At 39.0% G+C, this 12,693-nt stretch overlaps 1 protein-coding gene across 2 annotated transcripts; it reads right to left on the minus strand.

The window, feature by feature from the left end:
* Window positions 1-2: 2 nt before the first annotated feature.
* On the minus strand, window positions 3-11,474 carry LOC126601716 (uncharacterized). Of its 2 annotated transcripts, none has more exons than XM_050268465.1 (9): window positions 10,962-11,474; window positions 10,682-10,841; window positions 10,514-10,563; window positions 9,999-10,093; window positions 9,807-9,920; window positions 9,458-9,523; window positions 2,136-2,233; window positions 1,405-1,823; window positions 3-1,289 (listed from the first exon to the last, which is right to left on the minus strand). In XM_050268465.1, exons 1-9 carry the CDS (start codon window positions 11,413-11,415, stop codon window positions 82-84), a joined length of 2,664 nt encoding a protein of 887 aa, XP_050124422.1. In that variant the 5' UTR covers window positions 11,416-11,474; the 3' UTR covers window positions 3-81. The 2 variants fall into 2 exon arrangements, with proteins under 2 accessions (XP_050124422.1, XP_050124421.1); XM_050268464.1 differs by having other exon boundaries at window positions 10,514-10,575; window positions 10,962-11,473.
* Between the last annotated feature and the right edge of the window lie 1,219 nt (window positions 11,475-12,693).

Here is a 12,693-nt window from a genome sequence, read left to right on the forward strand (position 1 = left end):
GGTGGAACTCACTATTTTAATCAGTTTTTGAAATCGAAAAAATAATATCGTAGGATTCATGTCCGTGCAATTTTATTGTATCTAGAAGCCACCTAAACCAGAAAAGTGCTTATTCATGGCCCGGTCCTTCCTGAAATTATTTCTTCCCCCTCCCCCTCTGCCTCCTCCTCTCCTTCCCCTCCTCCCCCTTTGATTTCCGGCATTCTCTCCGTCTTCACCGTCACCGTTATCGTTTTGTCTATTATCTTGCTCCTCACCTCTCCTTCCTCGGCCCCTAGCATTCCCACTAAACCCTCTCCCTCTCCCATCCATCTGACCCCTCTCTTCGGCCTGAGAATTGTCAAATTGTTTGTCTTGCTCCTCCGAGTATTCTGTCAGCTTCTTAACCGCGCCAAGAGGAAGATTGCCGCCACGACCAAGGCCATGAATCATTTCTTGTTGTGCTTCAGTAATTAATGATGCTTCACCAGCATTTGCAACTGCAACCGAACCTGCAACTTTGTAACTGTAATTCTTACCATCCTTGACATAATATTGGGGCTTCTTTCTGGAGCCCCATTTGGAATTAGCTGCATCCTGGGATGAACTTCCAGTTTGTGTTTCCCACGGCCCACCCGTAATTGAGCTGCTTTTTTGACTAAATATCTCGCTTTCCCCCACTCCTGAATCTGCAACACTCAGACCCAGATCATCGAAGGAGTCATCATACTCATCGTCATACTCAAACTGTGAAATAAGAGCAGCAGTTTTTGCAATGTATTTCTCATTTCTGTCATCCAGTGTATCAGTGTCAGGCATGTCTGCTTTAGACTTCCTAACAAACCTTCCTTGTGATGAGGATGATGAAACCAAAGGGCCACCATTTTGTTTATCCCTCACAACGGCTGCTGTACCAGTGGCGTGTGGTGCTGTAAACTCAACTAGCTTTTCTTTCCCTTTATCGTTCTTACTAACGGTCGCAGTCTTGGGTGTTGGCATCGTCTCTAATGACGTATCCAAGGACTGCAGATCTTCATGAAGAGTTCCTTCAAGAATCCTCTGAATAACCTCCTCAGGATTTTGGTTATAGGCTTCAAGACAAGCAGCTAAAAAACCTTTTCCATATTCAGGGAAGAGGTCCTTTATTTGACTGATTCGTGACTCCACAATTGCAACATCTTCATCTATCTGCACCTTTTTGTTCGTCAAAGCGGCTTTCGTACTGGGCTGCTGCGTAACTATGGGTTTCTGAGTAGACGTAAGTATTACATATACGTAGCCCAGTTGCTCATCATCCATGATTATCCACCCTGCACAAACAAAGCTGACTACATATAAATTTGCTTCTTCAAGCATAATTATACCAAACGAGCCAATAAAAAATCATACAATTACACTATACTGTAATAGCATGTAATAGCTCACCAGTATTTTGTAAATTCTCCATTTTGCTCATAATGTTGAAGTTCTTTTCAACGTTTTGAAGAAATGTTTGCCTATTCTGGTTCTCCTGAGCACATACGGAAATTCCATTAATCTCTCTTAAAGTTTGAACCAGTATATCTGCTCTAATGAAAAGATCCTCCACTTTGGCTGGAAACATCTCCGCAGCAGCCGGAATGGGGAGGTTATCTTTGAAGGCATCATCACTTAGATAGCATAAATCCAATAGTTTCCAACCAAATCTGACAATTCTCAATGATAACATCTTCAAACTGAAAGCAATATTAGACACCATTTTATCTTCTCCGTCTTCTGAAATTATTCGAAACCCACGCTGCAAAGATGGAAGCAATGAATCATGCAACCTTGCTAGAGTACTTAGTAATCCCTCGTTCCCATGACTGCATAGAAAGAGAAAGCAAAGATATATTATTTCATCATTATTGAAACTTTTGACAGCATTATTGCTAAAAAAACTTGATTTCCCAAACAAGCAGGTTCCACTACAAAAACTCCTAGACAACCACCAAAACATGCTGATGAAATCTCAATTCTAAGATACACCTTCTGATTGTTGAATGAAACAGCCAAGCCCATAGGAAAACTCAAGTTTCTTATGCATCCACATGTTCTTACTGTGGAGTACAGCCATTACCAATCAAGCTTTAGATCACAGTTTAAGAAAATCCCATTGCTAAACAAAGGTAAGATACCTGGTTTCAACAGGGCACAAAAAGAAGACAGCGGATGGTTCGTATGCAGTTAGGAAAGCATCCATGGATACAATTGCATCGTTAATGAAGTCCATAACCTACCAAGAAAGGAGAAAAATCTTAAACAGGGTACCATAAGTATGTCAACATCCTCATATCTTGAAAGTTGAAGCAGAAAACAGTAATGATCATATAGAAACATCATAGATCCAACCCGCAGAAGAAAACAAAAGGGTTCACTTGAATTCCTTATGAAAAGAGTTTCCTTAGCTGTATTATAGCAAAAACTTGGTTACTAAAACTTCTGTTGATGCACAAAACCGGAAGGGTCTTGGAACTACATAAATCCGACCGTGAATCTGCAAGAAGGTAAAAAACACAAGATGTATCGTGGTTCACCCCAATGTTTGGGCTACGTCCACACTGATGTTGATATTGTTTCACTCTTAATGGTGAATATACAAGAAGGCTAGAGGCAGTGTGCTCTCTAACCTATTTTCTGTGTTTGCCCTCTCTGAGATGTTTTCTCTCTTCCCACGGCCTAAACCTTGACCTCCTCTAATGAGGAGAGTGAGGAGTCCTTTTATAGAATAAGGGATCCTCACTTATTACATATTTGCCCCTTCATTTATTACAAATTACATTTGAATCCCCCGAGTATTTATACGAGGTCTAAATACGAAGGCCCGAAATATGGTACAAACAGTAGTCCCCCAAGTCTTCAGTCAAGAAAGTCTTTTGGCTGGAGACTTGAAATTCAGTCCATGTGTGGGCCGAAGTAACTAGATGTCGTCTAGAACTGATACTCGATATGAGTCGGTGCTCAATGTGAAATGATGCTCAACTAGAAGTAGCATATGTTGCAAGGCTGCTTGGCTTGTGGCTTATGTTGCCTTGGTTGGCTCGGCTTGTGGCGTTGAAGGTGAGGGAGTCCCTTTTATAGAATAAGGGCTCGCTCCTCAATGGGCTAGAGTTGATGCTCGCGGCGAGACGGTTGCTTAGCAGGCGGCAATGCTCTCTAATGATGGTGAAGGAGTCTCTTTTATAGAATAAGGGTTCGCTCCTCAATACATAAGTGATGGGTTAGGAGTGATGCTCGCGGTGAGGCGGTTGCTCAGCTGACGGCGATACTCTCTAATAAAGATGAGGGAGTCCCTTTTATAGAATAAGGGTTCGCTACTCAATACATAAGTGATAGGCTAAGAATCTCTCTTTACTGAAGGTGAGGGAGTCTTTTTTATAAAATAAGGGTTCGCTCCTCAATACATAAATAATGGGTGCTCTCAAATGAAAGTGAGGGAGTCCCTTTTATAGAATAAGGGTTCGTTTCTCAGTACATAAATAATGGGCTAAGTCCCCCAAATATTTTTCATGAGGCCCAGTTGCGGAAGCCCAATATATGGTACATAGTGTAGTCCCCTAAGTCTTTAGTCAATAGTCTGTTGGCTGGAGACTTCAAATTTAATCCATGTATGGGCCGAAGTGGCAGTTGTTTGGAGGCGATCTTTGTAACCATGCACTGAAGCTTTGTAGGTGAAGCTTTGAAAGTGAAGTTTCATAGGTGAGGCTTTGAAAGTGAAGCTTTGAAGCTGGAGCTTTTGTAAATGAAGCTTTGAAGTCGGAGCTTTGTAAATGAAGCTTTCGAAGCTGGAGCTCTGTAAATGAAGCTTTCGAAGCTGGAGCTCTGTAAATGAAGCTTTGAAGCTGGAGCTTTATAAATGAAGCTTTCGAAGCTGATTGACATGAGTGATGCTCATGAATGTTTATGTTGATTGACATGAATGATGCTCATAGATGTTGACATGAGTGACGCTCATGAATGTTTATATATGATTGACATGAGTGATGCTCATGAATGTTTGTGTATAATTGACATAAGTGATGCTCATGTATGTTGGTGATTGTCATGAGTGATGCTCATGAATGTTTGTGTATAATTGACATAAGTGATGCTCATGTATGTTGGTGATTGTCATGAGTGATGCTCATGTATGATGTTTTGGAGGACGGGTTGTACTTTTGATCACCTGGTTGGTTATAATAACGGCAGGCTACCGAATAATTTTGAAGTACTGGACGTACTTTTGATCACCTAGTTGGTGATAATAGCGGCAGGCTGCCGAATAATTTTGGAGTACTAGACGTACTTTTGATCACCTGGTTGGTGATAATAGAGGGTGAACCTTAAGTGGAGGGATGGAGGTTGGAGTTTGAAGCCATAAGGTCTGATTCTTTTGGGCATATGGGCCTTCCCCCTCCACATAACATTTCAGCCCACTATTTTGGGCTTGCCGACATTTTGCCATTTTTTTTTTATGATTACCCTCTGGTGGGGTTATACATGTCTCCAAAAGGTAAGAAAAGTAAATCATTAGAGATCACCATGAGCACGTGGCTCATCAGTGTATAAGTTGGTAGACTTCTTTAATCAACAACAATGTTGATCAGTAGATCTAGTTGCTCAATAATGCCTGACAATAAATGACAATATAAGTACGACCGTATAATGAATAAATCAAATTGACAAAGTTTGTCAAGGCAAAATATTGTAATATGTGTTTTCTATGAATAAATAATTTATTCAGTTGTGTGCTAAATCACATATTGTATAAATCAATAACGTGGTAGTAATCATGTGATATCTGAAATAATAATTATATTATTTAATCATAAGTCATCATGACATAAAAATAATAAAATTATTATTTTATAATTAGTCATCATGACACATGAGCGGTAGGTCTCGGGTTCGAGACTTAGGAGCAGCCTCTCCATAAGTGGGGGTAAGGCTAGCCGACATTCACCTCTCCCAGACCCTGCGTAAAGCGGAAGCCTTGTGCACTGGGTACGACCTTTTTTAGTCATCATGACACAACTAAAATAATAAGATATTAAATAAACAATGATATTGAGAAAACATAATGATGTTTGCTGAAAAGGAAAAGTAAAGCTTTCTTTATTTTTTTTTCTTTTGTCAGATGGCAGACGGAATAATGATAGAATTAATAATAGAGTGATGGCACATGGTATGGTAGACAGAATAAAAACTTATCTTTCTTTTGAATTTGATGGTCTGTAGCTTTTGATAAAGCTTTATGCACATTCTAGCCTTAACTGTTCAACCAAAAGCAAAAACATCTTATCTTTCTTTTGAATTTGGTGGTCTGTAGCTTTTGATAAAGCTTCCTGCACGTTCAAGCCTTGAATTTAGTGGTCTCTCTCTAGCTGTTCACTTGATGAAAGTGGATGGATGTCTGTGACTTGACACTGTCGTATCCAGCAAGGTGGAGCAGAGCATACTGCAACATACAACCGTGTCCAGCAGATAACACGAATCGGTCACATTTGAACCAGTAGGGGTTCTTAGGGTTGAACACTGTGAACCCATTGCAGTTGAGCAGCAAAGACTTCTTCCACACCGTGAGGACCGTCGCGGTTTCATCGTCGGAGCCGGAACTTTTGAGCCTATAAGGCTCGTAGGAAGGGACAATATTGGCATTTGCACTGTTTGGGTACACCTTTGTCATCCCTGACCTTCCAGAAATATCGATCAGCCATTAGTCAAACATTTTGGATTTTCATCTGCTCCAAATACGATTTTCCATCAAGCCTATGGCGGGAGAAGAAATCGTTCACGTACTTTTCCGTCCCAATCCTTTTGAACAGTGGTGGGTTTTGGGGGGATACTAAGCTTCTGAGTGGCCCAATATCTGCCTCATATTTAGGGATGAAGAACATCACAACCGACACCCTTTCCTTCTCGGAATCGACTAACGACACTGAAGTCCACGGCCTGAGCTTGAAATCAGAGGAAGACGAAGAGAGACCAGGATCGGCACGGCAAAGAAGCGGAGATCGCATCATTGAAACTGCTCGGCTTCCTTATTGCATTTTTTTTTCTTCTGGGTTTTGGTTTCTGCAGATAAGAGGTCGCACTTGGTGCGATGGCAAGTGCCTTCACCCATGAGTGGTAGGTCTCGGGTTCGAGACTTGGGAGCAGCCTCTCCATAAATGGGGGTAAGGCTAGCCGACATTCACCTCTCCCAGACCCTGCGTAAAGCGGGAGCCTTGTGCACTGGGTACGACGACCTTTTTTTTGGTTTCTGCAGATCCACAGTGGACAGTGGTGAGGTTCCACAGTGGTGAGATGAAAAAATGAAAGAGAACCGACATAGCTTTTTGTGTCGTTTCCCACAGACGGCGCCATGAGGGTCCGCTTGATCAAGATGTAGCCTTGACTGTTCAACCAAATTCAAAAGAAAGATAAGATGTCTTTGCTTTTGCTTTTGGTTGAACAGTCAAGGCTAGAACGTGCAGGAAGCTTTATTAAAAGCTACAGACCACCAAATTCAAAAGAAAGATAAGTTTTTATTCCGTCTGCCATCTGTCATCACTCTATTATTAATTCTATCATTATTTCGTCTGCCATCTGACAAAAGGAAAAAAAATAAAGAAAACTTTACTTTTCTTTTTCAGCAAACATCATTATGTTTTCTCAATATCATTGTTTATTTAATATCTTATTATTTTATTTGTGTCATGATGACTAATTATAAAATAATAATTTTATTATTTTTATGTCATGATGACTTATGATTAAATAATATAATTATTATTTCTAATATCACATAATTACTACCACGTTATTGATTTATACAACATGTGATTTACCACACAACTGAATAAATCATTTATTCATAGAAAGCACACAAAACAATATTTTACCTTGACAAACTTTGTCAATTTGATTTATTCATTATACGGTCGTACTTATATTGTCATTTATTATCAGGAATTATTGAGCAACTAGATCCACTGATCAATATTTTTGCTGATTAAAGAAGTCTACCAACTTATAGACTGATGAGCCACGTGCTCATGATGATCTCTAATGATTTACTTTTCTTATATTTTGGAGACATCTGTATAACCCCACCAGAGGGTAATCAAATGTACGTCTAGTACTCCAAAATTATTCGGCAGTCTGACGTTATTATCACCAACTAGGTGATCAAAATTACGTCCAGTACTCCAAAATTATTTAACAGTCTGCCGTTATTATCACCAACCAGGTGATCAAAAGTACAACCCGTCCTGCAAGAAATCATACATGAGCATCACTCATGACAATCACTATCATACATGAGCATCACTCATGTCAATCATACATAAACATTCATGAGTATCACTCATGTCAACATTCATGAGCATCATTCATCTCAACATCCATGAGCATCACTCATGTCAATCAACATAAACATTCATGAGCATCACTCATGTCAATCAGCTTCGAAAGCTTCATTTACAGAGCTCTAGCTTCGAAAGCTTCATTTATAGAGCTTCAGCTTCAAAGCTTCATTTACAGAGCTCCAGCTTCGAAAGTTTCATTTACAAAGCTCCGACTTCAAAGCTTCATTTACAAAAGCTCCAGCTTCAAAGCTTCACTTTCAAAGCCTCACCTATAAAACTTCACTTTCAAAGCTTCACCTACAAAGCTTCAGTGCATGGTATACAAAGACTGCCTCTGATCAACCGCCACTTCGGCATACATGGATTAAATTTGAAGTCTCTAGCCAACATACTCTATTGACTGAAGACTTAGGGGACTACACTATGTACCATATATTGGGCTTCCGCAACTAGGCCTCATGAAAAATATGTGGAGGACTTAGCCCATTATTTATGTACTGAGGAGCAAACCCTTATTCTATAAAAGGGACTCCCTTAGAGAGCACCCATTATTCATGTATTGAGGAGTGAACCCTTATTTTATAAAAGGAACTCCCTCACCTTCATTAGAGAGAGACTTTTAGCCCATCACTTATGTATTGAGGAGCGAACCCTTATTCTATAAAAGGGACTCCCTCACCTTCATTAAAGAGCATCGCCGCCAGCTGAGCAACCGTCTCGCCGCGAGCATCACTCCTAACTCATCACTTATGTATTGAGGAACGAGCCCTTATTCTATAAAAGACTCCTTCACCATCATTAGAGAGCATCGCCGCCTGCCGAGCAACCGCCTTGCCGCGAGCATCAACTCTAGCCCATCATTTATGTATTGAGGAGCGAGCCCTTATTCTATAAAAGGGACTCCCTCACCATCATTAGAGAGCATCGCCACCTGCTGAGCAACCGCCTCGCCGCGAGCATCAACCGCATCACCGCCTGCTGAACAACCGCCTCGCCGCCTGCCAAGTAGCCTCGCAACATGTGCTACTTCTAGTTGAGCATCATTTCACATTGAGCACCGCCTCATATTGAGTATCAGTTCTAGACGACATCTAGTTACTTCGGCCCACACATGGACTAAATTTCAAGTCTCCAGCCAAAAGATTCTCTTGATTGAAGACTTGGGGGACTACTGTTTGTACCATATTTAGGGTCTCCGTATTTAGACCTCGTATAAATATTCGGGGGACTCAAATGTAATTATGTAATAAATAAAGGGGCAAATATGTAATAAGTGAGGAGCCCTTATTCTATAAAAGGACTCCTCACTCTCCTTATTATGAGAGGTCAAGGTTTAGGCCATGGGAAGAGAGAAAACATCTCAGAGAGGGCAAACACAGAAAATAGGCTAGAGAGCACACTGCCTCTAGTCTTCTTGTATATTCACCGTTCAGAGTGAAACAATATCAACATCAGTGTGGACGTAGCCCAAACATTTGGGTGAACCACGATACATCTTTGTGTTCTTTACTTTCTTGCAGATTCACGATCGAATTTATGTTGTTCCAAGACCCCTCCGGTTTGTACATCAACAACTTCCATAAATAATATCCCCCATTTTTCTAAAAATTTAATTTAATTTAATTTTGTACAGCATGCAGCTGAACAAATCCAAATTAAAACCCACTATAACTCTAAGGGGTGGTTTGGGAGTCAGGTGCTTAAAAAAAAAACACCAATGAAAAAAAGCTGTGAGGGTTTTAGGTGTTTGGTAAACTGAAAAAATAATGGCTTATTTTGGAAACTGCTGTGAGAATAAGCTGAAATCAAAGGAAAAAGCTGAAGCTGCTATTTGTAGCTTTGGAAAACTGGTTTTTTTTCAAAGCACACGGAGCTACAGTGCTCCTTTAATGAAAAGACCCACTATCAAACTGCTTTTTTTTTCAAAAGCACTTTTACAAAAAAGTTTACCAAACACTCTGCTAATTTTTTTCACAGCCGCTTATTCTCACACAGCAATACCAAACCAGCCCTAAATCTCTTGAAGGAATTAATTCAAATTGCAACTAAGTACTGAAAAGGAGTAGAGGGAGGATGAGGATGGAATCAGTTGTCCTAATAAGTTCAATCAATAAGAAGAGAAAGCAACTCACTTCCAATAAATCAGCAAGAAGACGGCTGGATCCATGTACTCCAGAGTTTCCATGGGAAAAAAGGGTCTGCACAAGATATCAGGAGTGCTTATAAATCCTTCCAGTAAAAACCAATTAAAGTGTATTAAAGAGATACATAACTAGTATAGAGTTAACCATTATTTGATAGGCAGAAAAGTTTGATCAACACTATTAATGGACAGATGAGTTCCATTATTTATTTCACGAAGCTTCCTGAACGCTGAGGTGTAGCAACGCTTACGACTATAAAACCGACTTTACTAAACAGGGTGAATGGAATAAAAGGTTGAATCAGTCACTTTTGACTTTAAAAGATTTGACGATATACCTCCAAGGCTGAGCTGCTACGTTGGTACATTGTTTGGACAATGCTAAGGAAATGTGATGCAACTGCAGTCAAATTGTCATGGATCCTAGTATGAGCTTTCACTGCATTGCCAACCTGAAAAACATAATAACAAAAATGACTGACTGACCGAGTGAGAGAGAGTGCACTGGCCACTATTTATAAAATCCCTACCAGCACTCTGGTCAAATCTTCATTTTCATGGCCATATATAGCACATATGTCTAACAACGTAGGCAAGCCCAGCAACTTCTTCTCCTGCAAAAGAACTAGATGTGGAATTAGCGAACAACGGTTATTACGATATAATATTAAACAAACCAAAACCATCCTAATCATATTTTCTCCAATGAGATAAATTCAACTCGAATGCAAATATAGGACATGGATGCAGACTTCTACGGTAGACCTAAAAGCACCCAACAAACTCTAATATGGACGCAAAAGCCATCTCATGTATGTATATGGTACGGTATTTCTAACGAATTACATCAGTTACCATACTGCACAAATTTGGGAGAAAAATATGGAAGCAAATGATGTTATGGACGAAACCGACAGAAAGTAATGCATAGTAAGATCCAAATTCTTTAAGGGTTACATTAATCCTGTTCTAACAAAGTGGATTATCCCGCCCGCCAAACTTTATGAATAACAATTTAAAGAGAATACATAATGACAGAACACACCTTCATGATCTTTTGGACTGAGAATATCAGCAAGACGAGCGCCAGGATCCCTATTAGAAGATCTGCATTACAATGACTCAGAGTGAATAGGAAAAGCGATAATAACAATGCCACAACAGAATATGATGCTGCACAGCTGCAACCTTAGACTTACAACTTCAGACTTACATTCGATATAACACCATAAAAACACGCCGGCTCAATTCGAACTCCCCAACAATGACCCCCGCCACCAATTCCTTGGCGCCGCGATGAGCGAAATCATACCACCTGCTCCTAAACTGTAGGAAGCTATCCAGAAATTCATGCAACGATGCATCACTAGCCACTGACAACAAATGTGCACCATCAACAAAAAACAGTGAGATGTTAACAATAAATTGAATATTCAATGTGAAGTTTCCAGCTTTTGCCAGTCGAGATGTAAATGTCGTAGCAGTAATTTTACCTTGTCGCCAAAACTCCTTTGGGTTTAACTTCAGCAAGCGAGAGAGCTCTCTGTTAAGAAGATCCACCACTCTTTGCGACTCCAGGGCGTCCAATCCACCTTCGTTGGCGCCCAGCCCAGCCGCCACCGCCTCGTCCTGAGGTAAGTAACTTACGAAATTGCCACCCTGAGCTCTGCTCGGCACCCACTCTCCTTTCTCCCCCATCCGAACCCTGCTCCCCGACGGCGGTGCCGAAGCAGCGGGGGAAGTTTCGGGATTGGATTGCTGCTTGGAGAGCGATTGCCGGAGTGAGGTGGAGAGCGTGGGGTTGGGATTGGGCTCTCGAGGGATTGGATTGTTGTGGTCTGGATTCTTGGGGACGAAGACCTTTTGGGGTTTTGGGAAACCCTTGCTTCCGGCGGGCCGGGGGTGAGAGTTTCGGTTCGACATGTTCTCTCTCGTGTTCTCTCTCATGTTCTCTCCGGCGAGAAAAGCCTACACTGGCTGGTGGGCTATTGATTCTTTATTTTATTTTTCTATTTTTGTGTTTTTTAATTATATATATATTATTAAGATTTAACTATAATACTTATTTCAGTTACAATTACATGTATCTAACACAATTATTATCTAGACCGTCAAACAATAATTGCATTAGATATATATCTGTTTGTAAATATAAAAAACTATAATATAGAAGAGCAAGAAGTTTATGAGAAATGTATGAGAGATAAAATATGGATTTTTTATTATTATTTAGACACATTGGGTGAGGTAAGAAAAAACAACAACATATTTTTGTTTGATTTACTTTAATGCCTATGAATTTATTTTCCTATATTTTTTTAATTATGCATGAAAGAGTATGATATTATTTTTCTTAGTTTTTTGTTGACCAAGAATGTCTATTAATAAGTAAATCATATAGATGTTCACAATTATTTTGATAATGATTGTATTAAATACATGCAAGTAATGAAACCAGTTCCACCTTTTTAAATAGGGACATTTTGATATAGATGCCTCAAATTTGAATTTTTTTAATCAAATATCTATAACTTTTAAACTTTTGATCAAACATTCTTCTACTAATTTTTAATTAAAATTATGATTTTTATTGTATTTAATTAACCAACTAGTTCAGAAAATAATATAACAAATATTCTAAAATCACCACAAACTTCCTATCTTATCTTATTATAATTCGTTCAAAATGAATTTTTCTTATTCAACTAATTTGTTGTTTTAAATTCTAAAAACACATAAACATCCTATTAACATACAATTATGAAATATAACATGCACATATATTAAATATAACGTACCAAACATATATATTAAATATAACGTACCAATCATTTGGTACATTATTGGTACGTTATATAAATTTAATCTGGGTACGTATAAGTATTTTGGTACGTTATAAATATTGCTTTTGGTACGTTATGCAATTCTTTATTTAGTACGTACCAAGTTATTAGTACGTTGTATTATCCCTATTTTGGTACGTACAAAACTTATGGTACGTTATGTGTAAGTTGTGTAACCCAAAAAAATATAACTTTTCACATTAAAACATTGCACTAAAAAATATTTTGTCAACTCTTATTAATTAATTATTGGAATAAGGACTCATTTTATATAAAAATAAAAATGTGAAAACTCTTAGTTCACGTTTCTACTATAAGTAGTTGTTAAAAAATTCAAATTTATTTTCAGTTGCATGAAATTAGGCAGTCTAGTCTACATCTC

The sequence above is a fragment of the Malus sylvestris genome, chromosome 15 (genome assembly GCF_916048215.2).
Source record: "Malus sylvestris chromosome 15, drMalSylv7.2, whole genome shotgun sequence".
NCBI lineage: Eukaryota > Viridiplantae > Streptophyta > Magnoliopsida > Rosales > Rosaceae > Malus > Malus sylvestris.